Source organism: Labeo rohita, chromosome 15 (assembly GCF_022985175.1).
Source record: "Labeo rohita strain BAU-BD-2019 chromosome 15, IGBB_LRoh.1.0, whole genome shotgun sequence".
Taxonomy (NCBI): Eukaryota; Metazoa; Chordata; class Actinopteri; order Cypriniformes; family Cyprinidae; genus Labeo; species Labeo rohita.
In genome coordinates this window covers 19,227,315-19,241,890 of record NC_066883.1, presented here as the reverse complement: position 1 = coordinate 19,241,890, position 14,576 = coordinate 19,227,315, and the positions used below count along the sequence as shown (strand labels likewise).

The window sequence follows — 14,576 nt, the reverse complement described above, 5'->3', positions numbered from 1 at the left end:
TACTACGACTTGTATTTCAAAGCAACTATTATAATGCAATTAACGGCAAGTGCGCAAAATATGTGCAAAGCACAGAAAGGTACATGATTTATTTGTATAGCACATTTCTATGTTTAATATGGATTACATAATCAGAGAATATTTGTTTTCTGTTTGAATTGCTTTATTTAAAAGTAGACATTTCACTCTCTATAGACATATTTTCATATCTGTACGGCAAGTATACACAGTTTAGGATTTTCGCGCTCAAGTTCACAGAGACAGAGATGGCAGAAAGTGCATCCTGTTTGCTTTATTTTACAAAAGTTTTGTTGTTATTCTCAGTGCATGCAAATAAAAAGAGTCTTTACAGATTCGAAAGATGTACTACTTTTATCTGTATGACCAAAAATGACAGAGTATTTTAAGAGCAAGTGACCGCATCGGTGCCTTCATACAGTGAGTGCACTGTTGTTCAATAGCACACATTTTTTTGTAGGTTAACATTAGATGGAGCAGCCATGTAAGTTGCTACTACATACATCTTTCAGATAAAAAGCCATATTTGAGGTTGTTACATGATACGCAAGTGTGATGTGTTAGCAAATATACCAGCTGTTAAAAATCTGTCCATCACGGACTATGTGACTTTGAAAAAAAAAAAAAGCTTTTGGATTTCATCAAAAATATCTTAATTTGTGTTCCAAAGATAAATGAAGGTCTCATAGGTTTGGAACGACATGAGGGTGAGTAATTAATGACAGAATTTTCATTTCTGGGTGAACTATTCCTTTTCCCGTTTTAAATTTTAATCTTAGTTTTGGATCCTGCTATAGCTGTTAATGAAATTTGACATGAAATGATCAATCACTGCAGTCACTTACAACCACACAGAGTGGTTATGACCTTTAATAACTGATCCTATGTGATGGAAGTCATGACAGCTGTGTGTAGGAACAGTGCAGTACCTCTAGACTGCGGGCGCTGATGTGGTAGGAGATAGTAAACGCAGTTAGGGTCATGATGGGGTTGGGAGTTTGGGCGGCTGGGCAGCAGGGCTCAATACTTTCAGTGAGGGCCTTCACCACAGCCAGAGAAACACCCTGGACAGAAACATTCGAGTTCTCCCCCGAGCCTTCAGCTACCACTGTGTCCACCCTCACTGAAACAGCCCCTTTAATACAATACAGAAAAACAAACTTTCATTAACTGAAACAAGCTAACATGCACTGATGAACAAAAATCTCATGCTTTTTAGGTATAAAGAAGAAAAGCAAGAGTTCTCACCTGCCACATTAGAAAGTGTAAATGTGTTTACATCCTCAAAATTGAGTTTAAACTTAAAGATAGGTGGTAGACGGGTTGAAGGCTTTTCTGGAGGGGAATGTAAGGGGAAGTTCTCTGCTTTGTCCAGTTTGAGAACAGAGAATAGACGTGACAAACACAGAGTGCAGGTCTCAGATACTTCCAGCTGCAGGCCTTTCAGACTGGACTCTATACAGGCACTTCCAGAAGGGTTGGAGTTCACCGTCCTCGACTTACTATAGCTGCCCTGTGGACGAGTTATTTAAAAAAGGGTATTTTGTAAAGCCAAATGGTTATTGTTTCAAAACTTATCTTTCATAATAAATGACAACTTACTACATAAATGCGTATTGATTTTACCTGCAGTGTGAGGGAGTCTAGGATCAGGGCTTCGCCCCAGACATGTTTTCCAGGTGGATGAGGAGCCTGCTGGATATGGGAACCCTGGCCCACACGCCACCAGAAATGATCCAGGGACAGAGAGGCTTTCTCAGTCACAGTCAGACTCTTCACCTCATCCTCTTCTGAGCCCAACAAGTGCTCTAGTTCTGTGAGACAAACCAGATTCAGTCACAAATCACAGACACTTTTGAACTGAAGTGTTCAATCAATAATATATTACCAGAGGTTAAACAAAAAGGGATTTTGAAATGAGAATTCAGTCATTGTTTTATATGCTTCAGTGCTGATGTTATTGTCTAAAACTTTTAAACTAGCTTTTGTATAGCTGAATTAAACTTAAAATAAAATGAATTATAAATATTATATTTATATTAAAAATAAACTTAAATGAACTGTTAGCTTGACAACTAAGTGAAATAAGTTGAAGTACTAAAGTTGAAATACTAAAATAGTTCAAATTAAAACTGAAATAAAGCTAAATAGGAATATTTAAAATAGCAAATACAAATTAAAAAAGCACATAAAATATAAAAAATGTTAAATGATTAAAATGAAAACTAAAAATATATCAAACTTTAAGTTGCCAACAGGTGGCGCTGTAAATTATAACTGAATATTGGCATGTAGATGCGTTATATAAAAGAGGACTCTTACCAAACGTGAAGTTTGGTGCAGATTGGACATTGCATGTTCAAGTTAGTATAAAACAAAGTAATTTCCTGTTGCCAGCATGTGGCGCTATAATTATAACAGAATATTGACATTTAGATGTGTCTAGGCCAGGACTCTTATCGAATGGGTGAAGTTTGGGGCAGATCAGACATTGTCTGAGCTACAACAACTTCTATTCCCACGGCAAAACATTGAACTTTGACAGGCCGCCACAGACACGCCCTTTAACGAAAACTTAAGATCTTCACAATTTAACATCGCAAAGGCCTTTAGAGTAGACTAAGCAATTAAAATGATGATGTCATTAAATCACTATGAGGTGTTTGTTAGAGCATAAAACATGACACTTCCTGTTGCCAGCAGGTGGTGCTAAGACTAAAACTGAATATGGGCATGTAGATCTTTTCAGGTTCAAACATGGGAAGTTTGGTGCAGATCAGACATTGTATGCCTGAATTATAACAACTTCCTGTTTCATTGCGAAACATTAAAGTTTGTCAGGCCGCCACAGACACGCCCTTCAACGAAAAACTCAAGATCTTCACAATTTAACATCACAATGGGCTTTAGATTACACGCACCAAATTTGGTGTTGATCTGTTTAAATCTCTAGGAGGAGTTTGTTTAAATACAACGCCTGAAAATGGTACAAAACGGCACAAAACTTGCCGAAAAAAAAAATTCAAATGAACAAACTTTCTGTTGGGTTTTGGATTTTGTACCGAGGGACTTTTTTTGTAGGTATTGGTGTGTTACATGTGTCTACCGAATTTCGTACATGCATGTGAAACAGCTTGAAAGGGGAAATTTTATAGGTGGTACTATCGAGCCATTTTGCCACACCCAGTCCTGAAACTCATATCCGATGCAGATTTTCACCACTTTGGTGCGTGTGCAAAGTTTCATGAGTTTTCGAGCATGTTTAGGCCCTCAAAAATGCGATTCAATTTGGAGAAGAACAACAAACTGAGCAATTCCAACAGGGTCCTTGCACTATCATTCATCTCTAACTGACACGGAACAAGAACTAGAGCTATTTAGAGTATTTCCTATCTAATCTGAAAAGGTTCGTCACCTCTATTGTTTTTAACAGCATTCAATAGCCACACTTCTCTATTTACCAGTGTTGGCTGAGATGAAGCCCAGGGCAAAGGGTGGTGTATCTCCCAACTGCACTGACACATTGACATTAGACACGGAGGAGGTTATCATCACGGGAGCGTCCAGCTGAGGGAAACGCCTGGGAGACAAAAGGACACTTATGTGAGAACAATAAACAAGACCTCCATTACTGCCCAATCTGTGATGCTCAGCAAGCGATCGGGCTGTTAATACCTTTTTTTACGAGTTGTTTTTTTGTGCGAGAGCTGGTCCCATGACAACATGTCCAGCCAATGGGAGAACTCCTGATGACGGTAGTGGATGATACAAGTGTTGATAGTGACCGTGCTAGAGATGTCAGCAGACGTCACCTTAAGGAAATGTGAAGCCAGAAACAATAAGGAAGGACAAAACTAACATGAAACTGCAAAAAATACATCAAAGAAAGACTTTCATATAGAAAGCAAGCAAAGCAACTCACCTGCAGTATTGTTCTGAGTGTGTTCAGACATATAATTCTCTGTCGACTTTGTGACAGCAAAAGACCATCTGAAAAACACCCAGTACCCACAATATCTATGGTCAAGTGTGTGTTCAGATCCCTAACTCTAAGCAGAAATAATAGTGATAAAGAGTGTGTTCTTGTGCACTTTACCCTCCAGAAGAAGCTCAAGGCGGCTCTGTGGGAAACTGAGCTCAGGGGTGAAACTCTTCAGAGGAAGCTGCTCATCATCACGATCATAACCCACCTTCAACGACTTTAATGTCCAGTTCAAATGTCTGCGAAATAAACAGTTTGTTAGAGCACAAAAACAACATTCAGGGTTGATCACAAGGACTGTAACATTACTGCTCACCTCTTCTGACTTTGCATGGAAAGTGTGATATTAGTGTTTTCAAAATCCACATTGACCTTCTGTGGAACCAGGCTGTGAAGCCGATCAATTGCTTCCGTTTGGATGAAAGTGTCTTCTTTCTCATCTTCAAAAGGCACAATCATGAAAAAGCTTTAACAGTCATATTTACAGCAAGGTTATTATTACATATGTGACCCAGGACCACAAAACCAGTCATAAGGGTCACATTTTTTAAATTGAGATTTATACATCATCTGAAAGCTGAATAAATAAGCTTGTTAGGAAAGAGCAATATTTAACCGAGATACAACTATTTGAAAATCTGGAATCTGAGGGTGCAGAAAAAAATCTAAATATTGAGAAAATCGCTTTTAAATTTGCCCAAATGAAGTTCCTAGCAATGCATACTACTAATCAAAAATTAAGTTTTGATAGATTTATGGTAGGAAATTTACAAAATATCTTCATGGAACATGATCTTTACTGAATATCCTAATCATTTTTGCCATTTAAAAAAAAAAAATAATAATAATAATAATAATAATTTTGAGCAATACTATTAATTTTGGCTATTGCTACAAATACACCTGTGCTACTTATGACTGGTTGTGTGGTCCATGGTCACATATATTATATTATAGTAAGTATAATATATAATATATTTACAACAGGGTTAATTAATTCACTAGTTGAAATAAAAGTTAACTGAAATAAAATAGAATACAAAAAAAAAAAAAAAAATTATTCCAGTTACATGCCAAGGCAACACTGGAAGATGAATATGAATTACTCAAATATGTAATACTTAAATTTAAATTAATAAAAACTACACATATCGCCATATTAAAATAAATAACTAAATAAATAAAAACAAAATTAAAATGGAAAATATACATTAAAAATCTATCCATATATTATATATATATATATATATATATATATATATATATATATATATATATATACACACACACACACACACACAGACACTAGTATTATTAAAAAAATACTATTGTAACCTTTCACCGTAAATAAAAATATATATTAAAAAAATTACAGTAATATTTATTGTCCATTTTTAATATAGTTTTTTTTTTTTGTATTATTGTTAATTTTTTCCTTTTTCAAATATTAAACTACAGGTTTTTATTTTAGTAGAAAACTGCAGGAAGTCCTTTAAGCTCTTCTCTTTTGTTAAAGGGGTCATCGGATGCCCACTTTCCACAAGTTGATATGATTCTTTAGGGTTTTAATGAAGTCTACAACATACTTCGATTAAAATTTCTCAGTGGTAGTGTAAAAAACACCCTTTTTACCATGTCAAAATCAGCCCTTTTTAGAGCGAGCTGTTCTGTTGCATGTTCCTTTAAATGCTAATGAGCTCTGCTCACCCCACCCCTCTCTTCCGTGGGGTGACGAGGCGTAAATGTTTACTTTAGCCGCAAAACTTGCTAACTAGCACATCATTAAGAAAGGTGATTTGCAAAGATGCATAATAAAAAACTCTTATACTGCTGCAGGTGAAGCTGGACGAATGATTTGTGTGAACATAGACACATTTATGTAGGTCGCAGACGCATTTACGTAAATCGCCGGGCGCATTTACTTCAAAAACGAAAGTAATGTTAACCCTGTATCTCGGTCAGACTGTTCTCAGCTCACTCAGCTCATTTACGGTGGGTCTAAGGTAAAACAGTCATGTCAATTAACTATCATGGGAGTGGCCTTGGTCGTTGTGACATCACACTGACAAGAAGCTGAGAATGGCCTGATATTACTTTTGAAGATTAAAAAAATACCACTGGCTGGATTTTTATTATAGGGTGGTTTAAAGAACATCTAAAAGTGAGTTCTGCATCCGAAGACCCCTTTAAGAGCATGTGGCTTAACAGTTTTTAATTAAATTAAAGCGTTCACAATTTGATAATCACACTAACTGCATGACTAACGACTAACTGCATAGCTCTAATGTAAGGTGTGTAGCTTAAACGTCAAACCTGCAGTATGAGTGGTGCAGTCAGCAGGAGCAGCTCCTAAAGGTTTAGGTAACTGGCTGAGGAACAGGCCCTCGTGAAGCTCAGCCAGCAGAGTTCTCACACACAGTCCCAGATGGCCTGGCCTGAGACCAGGAAGACTCACGTCACCATTCAGAGCCAGACTCAGCGATACCTCAGCCAGACATGTGTCCTGCTAATGAGAAGACAGGCACTGCGTTAACACCTCGTAACCACTTAAACCAACATTTAAGTTTTGTACACCACATAGTGGGGTAACACTTTAACACATAAATGGGTGCTGTACATACCAGTCTGCTGCTCTTCAGAACTTTACTGCTTAGTTGTCCCACTGAGAAATCCCAAGCTAACCTGTCAACATATCAGTAAGTTGTCATTTCAGTAGTCATCTGGTTTCTCTAAATGCCTTACTCAAAGCCAAATGAAATCCTTATGGAAACTGAACAGGGATGCACAATATGCTGATACCATTTTGGTTATCAGATTGTTTTAAACGTTTATCATTTAAAGGCACAATATGTACGTCTTCACCGCTAGAGGGCGCATATTCAAAACAAATAAATAGGCAAAGTTGTCTGATGACGCCATGATTGAGTGTGGAATCATGGGAGTTGTAGTCTTCATCCCCACAGCCGATGCAATCTGTCAGGACTTGGGCAGAAATCCATGGATGAGCTAATGTATTAAAGACTTAAGTCACTGTAATATGAAGCAGGATGGGGCTGAAAGTCATAGAAGCGAAACAAGGATGCTGGAGTGATTGCTAATGAAGGACGAGCGTGATACATGGCTCGAAAGCAGCGAAGCTTTTATTATGCCGCAGTTGAGCACTTTCGCTCCTTCCGGTCATGCGTACGTGAGGTAAAACAGTGCTGTTTTATCATACTAGATACATTTGAGTGTGTTAAAAGTTCTGTTATAATGCTACTCTGTGCATTCATCACTTGTCTAATAAAATGCATTAAAGTGTCTTTGGGGTTTCCATGTTTTATAATAATAGCAAAAAGGCCAAAAATAAATGTTGCCAAAAACTGCTGTTATTTTAAACTTTCTTTTCAGTAAAAAAACTATCAGGATTTCCATAAATATTGAAAACTGAAGACTGGAGTATTGGCTGCTTAAAATTCAGCTTTACCATCACAAGAATAATTACATTTTAAAAAAAACAAACAAACAAACAAACAAAAAACATTAAAATAGAAAACATTCTAAATTCCAATTGTAGATTTTTAAAGTTTTATTCTTAATTTATGTAACAGTATAGATTTTTGATACTGGCCATTAACTACTATGGTGATTCACAGCATTAACATGAAAAACGTATCGGCTTAATGGTTTTAAAGGGAACCTATTATGCAAAAATCTAAATCTAAACCATATTTTATACAGTGTTTGACCACAGTTGTGTGGCTGCAGCGTGTGAAAACAACCAGCATATAATGGCAAAAATCCACCCACTAATTTTTTATAATCCCAACAAATCATAAACAGTTTCTCAGAACAAGCAATTCCAGATTTATCCCTACATACACATCATTGTTCACACATCGCATTCATTATTGGAAATGACTGACTTTTAAACCGATTTCGGTTCGAACATATAAGGCTGAATGCAGATGCTGAGAGTTTCTGACATTTTTAGTCCGTGAGATTGTCTGGTTTTGAGTTTGCTGGCTCTTGAAGCTCCACCCCTCTTCTGAAAAGCAGGGTGGGAGCACCAGCTCATTTGCATTTAAAGGGACAAACACAAAAAACGGCATGTTTTGGCTCCTACCTTAAAAGTGGCAATTTTAAGAAGCTATAAAAAATTACCTGAGGTGTATTTGGAGCCAAAACTTCACATAGACACTCTGGGGACACCAGAGACTTATTTTACATCTTGTAAAAGGGGCATAATTAAAATTTTCACTTCAGTTTTACCCATTACGCACAAAGCTATTAGTCACACAACACCATGCAGAAGTATTTTTCTTCTTTTGCACAGGTTAATCACCTTTTACTTTGATGATCCAGCAGCAGAGTGATGGCAGAGGACGTCATGTGCCAGAGTGACTCAGGGAGGGCCAGATTCAACACCATCACATTTATAGAGTCAATGTGGAATGATAGCAGCTGCAAAACACACAGTGCTGGAAACTTCAGAACAGAAAACGGCATTCCAAAGGTTTTAAAAAGCACTTCTTTCATACAAAATTATGTATAAAGGAGTCAAAAGGTTAAATATAATTTTGCACGTGAATTTGAACGTTAAGGAGTATCATTTTTAAATCTTGTAGTGATATTTTTGAAATAGCATGTACTTTCTTGCCCTATTGAGTTTCATTGAAAGTGCATTACTATAACACAATTTCCAGAACCAATATTGATCTTCTGTGGCAACCAATTTCATGTCAGCTATGTGTTGAGCTTAACCTGGGATACTCCAAAACAGTCAAGTTGATTACCTGAGAGAGGAGGTGCAGGGTAGAGGGACTGAGAGGAGGTCTTTTTGAAGTCTCCTCATTGCTTTTGGGAGCCCGGGGCCTAAATGGCTCCTGCAGGTCAAAGCGGACCCGTGCCTCACCCACACATAACGCCAAAAACCTCCTAATAAATACAACACAATCACAATTACCAATCATCAACAGACAATATTTACACTAACTACATCCTGTAGCTATACTTACGGCAGGTCCGGGTTAACTATTTTGCAAGATATCCATATCCTGTCAATTTCCTACAAGACACAAACAGATAAGGCTTTATAGTGCTGGAAAACATATTAAATATTAATGCACCATATCAGCTGCTGCTCTTAACTATATAATGCCTGCTGTATCATATTTGATATGCAAATTTCTAAGGCCTCTACATTATCAATATGATCAAAAATCCTTAATAACCTGTTGTACATAATCTATTATATGTCTTCTGTCATCTGACTAATAGTTTAAACTTTTTAGCAGGTGAAAAGCCTTTTAGTATAATTGTAAAAAAGTCTGCCCTCAAATAATACAGAAAAATGTAATATTGTGAAATATTATTACGATGTAAAATAATGTTTTTCTACTTTAATGTACATTTGTTTCTGTGATGCAAAGCTGAATTTTTAGCATCATTACTCCAGTCTTCAGCGTCACATGATCTTTCAGAAATCATTCTAATATGCTGATTCAACATCGATTTTGGAAACAGCTGTGCTGCTTATTTATTTATTTATTTATTTATTTATTTATTTATGTTTTTAAACGTGATACTTTTTTCAGGATTCTTCTTTACTTAAAATAGAAATCTTTTGTAACCATATACACTACCATTCAAAAGTTCGGAGCCAGTAAATTTCTATTCTTTCTTTTTTGAAAGAAATTAATACTTTTATTCAAAAAGGATGAGTTAAATTGATAAGAAGTGACTGCAAAGACTTGTAATGTTAGAAAAGATTTCTATTTTGAATAAATTCCTGGTCTTTTAAACTTTTTATACATCAAAGAATCCCAAAGGTTCCAAAAATATATTTGGACATTATCCAACATTGAAAATTCTAATAATAAATCAGCATATTAGAATGATTTCTGAAACATCATGTGATCATCAAGCTTTGCATCACTGGAATAAATTATATTTTAAAGTATATTAAAATAGAAACCATTATTTTACATTGCAATAACATTTCACAATTTAACTGTTTTTTTCTGTATTTTTTAATCAAATAAATGTAGCCTTAATGAGCATAAGAGACTTTAAAAAAAAACACATTACAAGTTTTACTGATCCCAAACTTTTGAACAGCACTGTAGCTATACTTATCCATATATGTGACCCTGGACCACAAAACCAGTCTTAAGTCGCTGGGATTTATTTGTAGCAATAGCCAAAAATACATTGTATGGGCCAAAATGATTGATTTTTCTTTTATGGCAAAAATCATTAGGAAATTAAGTAAGGATCATGTTCCATGAAGATATTTTGTAAAATTCCTACTGTAAATGTATGAAAACTTTTGATTAGTCATATACATTGTTAAGAACACTATTTTAAGACCTTTAAAGGCAATTTTCTCAATATTTTGATTTTTTGCACCCTCAGACTCCTGATTTTTAAATAGTTGTATCTCGGCCAAATATAAATCTCAATTTTGAAAAAATGACCCTTACGACTGGTTTTGTGATCCAGCGTCACATATCACTTTTAAAAAAAAAAAAAAAATTCATTTTAAAATAAGAGCATCAAATATGATATATCAGGCTTTTGAGAAATGTTTTGTTCACTAAACAATTATCATTCTACTGCATTGCACTATATTTTTGGCACCCACAATAAAAACTACAGAGCTTTGATTGTAAAACTAAGCATTTAAATATGATAAATATGATTTTGGAAGGTATGACAACTGATATGTGTATGTATTTTATGTTAGTAGTTTGATTTCATTAGCTTACATTGCAAGCTATCAGAATTTCCTCATACTTCTTGGCCATATAAATATTAGCAACTGCTCCAAATTGCATATTTTTGTGCCTTTGAATAAAATCGATTTTTAGACTCTCACTGTATCATACTAAATGAGCCATAAAAGCCTCACGCATCAAAAAAAAGATACTCAAGCTCATATGTAACCCCTTTTTGTTTTGTCTACAAGTTCAAATACTCTTCCAATTCAAAAGATAGATAGATAGATAGATAGATATTTTTCTGACTATTAATTCATATGTCAAGCTTTACAGGGTTAAGAAGACTTTAATAGGGCTGACATTAGATGTAGGCAGACCTGTGTTTTATTGATGCAGAAACCAAACCTACCAGAGTGTGTTGAGGCTGAAACTGAACACTGATTCCTCGCACCGAGAACAGACCCACAGATCTGATCTTGAGCTCAGCATTCAAGACATTGTGGAAAAAAACGGACAGCCAAACTGCAAGCAAACCATCTAATGAAACACAAAAGGGCAGATTTAATAGGTTTAATATTGCGTTTACAATATCACTGACATATTAATTCCAGCATGCTGGCTTCTTACCTAAAGAGCAAAATGAATACAACTGCCAAGATGAGAAATACTGAGATGGCTATCAGCAGGGCAGACATTGTGCTGCAAATATTCCTTCACATTTAGCCCACAATCATGGCACCTGGTAGAAAACTGACTTCAGACCACCTGTCAAAGTCAACCACATTATTTCCTCCACAAGTTATTAGTTATTACAATAAACTGAATAGAGAGAAATAAATGAGGATGGAAGTCTATTAACATTTTAAGAAGCCAAATAAATGCATTCACATTTATCTCATTAATATGTTATCTGAAATATCAGCTATTCAAAATTTGTTCGTTACAAGCCTTATTAACAAAATAGTGACACAGAATCAAAATGTTGCATTTATTAGCATTTCACAAAGCTAGATAACAGATTAAAGGCTTTGTGCAATCAATAATGTAACATTAACACTGCACAGATTTTTATTCTTAACCAATCTCATCATTTGATCTTGTTGTTGTGCCACTGTGGCACTGCAAACAGCTGTTGGGTGGAACTTGCAATGTTGATTAAAGCTGCATTAGCCCGTTAGCTGGCAAAACACTACCGTGCACCTCTAAGCAAAAGTCATTTAACTTCCTCAATAAGGTGTTTACTTTAATTAGCAGCTTTAAGTCGGGTCACCCACCTGAAAGGGTTTGAAATGCAGACCAGCGGATCTTTACGTGTACACCGCCCCTCCGTCTCATGCTAGGCTAACTGAGCTAGCAGCGGGATCATGACAGATCTCTGTCATTAAACTGACATGCTAATCATGTTTATCTGCTTCCTAAAACACACAGCGTTATAACGACATCCGCTGTTAAGCTGATAAACCAGATTTCATTCTGATTTGGGATTTAAGTAATGGGCTTTCCTCTTGTAATACTTCAGTTTCAAGTGTGAAGGCAGAAATACTACCTTTTAAGTGATGCTATGGGAGTTTTTCATAATAAAAGCCCCGGCATACGAGAACACACAACCGAAGAAAACATATTTTGTTCATTATTTTTAATCTAAACACGTACAAATTTGAACGCGTCTTCGCATCGTTATAAACGAAAACTCTTAAGTTCTCAGTCTTATTTTAACTATTATAAATTGCTGTATGTAAACTGGCAGCTTTATGAGTTGGACAGTCAGCTGACTGTCATCTTTTACCTCAGACAGTGTCACCTGACCACAGGTCACCTTTCAACTGTTTTGGGCCTATTTTGGTTAAGCTGTTTCCTGAAATTGCAGCCTGATTTCTATATTTTGATTTGTTGATATATTAAATTAAGCATGACATATGTTTCGAGTCAGTAAGACTTAAGGTTCTGTATGTGTTCTGTATGTTCAACAAAAATAGTAGTTTAGGAGGAAAATTAATGAATTCAATTTAAAATTTTAACAATAATTTTAAGTCATTCTGTGGCCTCCTGTTTAAGACCTCTGCCCTACACTCAGTAAACATTTGGTAAACAATTTATTTATTTAAATCAAATGTATTTATTATTTATTTAAAGCAAATTTAGTAATTTATTAATCTACTTATATCAAATTTCAATTGAATTTATGTAGCTCATTCTATTTTTGTAATGTTTTTTTTTTTTTTAACACTGGTTTTCTCTAAACTTTTCCACAGACCCATTAGCACTCCCTTGTGGCCCCCTGGGTGTCCCCGAGTCTGGTCTGGGAGTAGACAGCTAGCTTTTAACACAGTTTCTGTCCAATCTACATTTATAACAACTCATACTATAATGTAGAAGAATTACAATACTGATCCCTGCTGGTCAGCAGAATGAAAGCTTTCGGTCTTTCTTTTTTTTGCACTTTGGTTCACTGTATACTATGGAAACTTGTTTCCGCCACTGAATAAAAAAGGTAATAATTACTTTTTATCTCATAATTCTTACTTTTTTTCTCACAATTGTGTCAGAATTGTGTGATACAAACTCGCAATTCTGACTTTTTTTTAATTTTCTGACTTTATAATACGCAGTTGCGTTAAGTCAGAATTGTGTGATATAAACTCGCAATTCAAAGTCTTTTTTCCAATCAAAAATTAAACTTTATAACTTGCTATTGTACGTTTATATCTGATGAGAAAGTCAGAATTGTGAGTTTTTATGTCACAGTTCTGACTTTATTTCTTGCAGCTGAGTTTATATGATGCAATTCTGAGAAAAAGTCCTAATTGTGAGTTCATATATCGCAATTCTGACTTTATTTCTCGCAATTGTGAGTTTATATCAGGCAATTCTGCAAAAAAGTGTTTTTTATTAGTTTTTATCACAAAATTCTGAGTAAAAAAGTCATAATCATAAGTTTATATCTCACAATTCTGACTATTTCTTGCAATTGTGAGCTTATATCATGCAATTCTGAGAAAAAAAGTCATAATTGTGACTTTATTTCCTGCAATTGTGAGCTTATATCATGCAATTCTGAGAAAAAAAGTCATAATTGTGAGTTTATATCTCACAATTCTGACTTTTTTTTTTTTTGCAATTGTGAGTTTTTATCACGCAATTGAGTTTTCATCACACAATTCTGAGAAAAAAAGTCATAATTGTAAGTTTATATCTCACAATTCTGACTTTATTTCTTGCAATTGTGTTTTATCATGCAATTCTGAGTAAAAAAGTCATAATTATAAGTTCATATCTCACAATTCTGGCTATTTCTTGCAATTGTGAGCTTATATCATGCAATTCTGAGTAAAAAAAGTCATAATTATAAGTTTATATCTCACAATTCTGACTTTATTTCTTGCATTTGAGTTTTCATCACGCAATTCTGAGAAAAAAGTCATAATTGTATGTTTATATTTCACAATTCTAACTTTATTTCTCACAATTCTGACTATTTCTTGCAATTTTAAGTTTATATCACGCAATTCTGAGTAAAAAAGTCATAATCATAAGTTTATATCTCACAATTCTGGCTATTTCTTGCAATTGTGAGCTTATATCATGCAATTCTGAGTAAAATAGTCATAATTGTGAGTTTATATCTCACAATTCTGACTTTATTTCTTGCATTTGAGTTTTTATCACGCAATTCTCAGAAAAAAAAGTCATAATTGTAAGTTTATATCTCACAATTCTGACTTTATTTCTTGCAATTGTGTTTTATCATACAATTCTGAGTTAAAAAGTCATAATTATAAGTTTATATCTCACAATTCTGGCTATTTCTTGCAATTGTGAGTTTATATCTCACAATAACCTTACCACATACCATGAAGCTAGTAATAATAGGAATT

At 34.9% G+C, this 14,576-nt stretch overlaps 1 protein-coding gene across 1 annotated transcript in view; it reads right to left on the bottom strand.

The window, feature by feature from the left end:
- Window positions 1-12,248, bottom strand: part of LOC127177231 (protein KIAA0100-like) — a 29,327-nt gene extending 17,079 nt beyond the window's left edge. Inside the window, 17 exon segments of the mRNA XM_051129374.1 lie at window positions 948-1,153; window positions 1,267-1,531; window positions 1,645-1,832; window positions 3,480-3,598; window positions 3,694-3,830; window positions 3,941-4,008; window positions 4,115-4,239; window positions 4,317-4,440; window positions 6,314-6,506; window positions 6,622-6,682; window positions 8,325-8,443; window positions 8,776-8,917; window positions 8,998-9,047; window positions 11,111-11,209; window positions 11,211-11,238; window positions 11,329-11,466; window positions 11,976-12,248. Coding sequence (XP_050985331.1) covers window positions 948-1,153; window positions 1,267-1,531; window positions 1,645-1,832; window positions 3,480-3,598; window positions 3,694-3,830; window positions 3,941-4,008; window positions 4,115-4,239; window positions 4,317-4,440; window positions 6,314-6,506; window positions 6,622-6,682; window positions 8,325-8,443; window positions 8,776-8,917; window positions 8,998-9,047; window positions 11,111-11,209; window positions 11,211-11,238; window positions 11,329-11,396 — 1,992 coding nt within the window. The 5' untranslated portion in view covers window positions 11,397-11,466; window positions 11,976-12,248.
- Window positions 12,249-14,576: the final 2,328 nt, after the last annotated feature.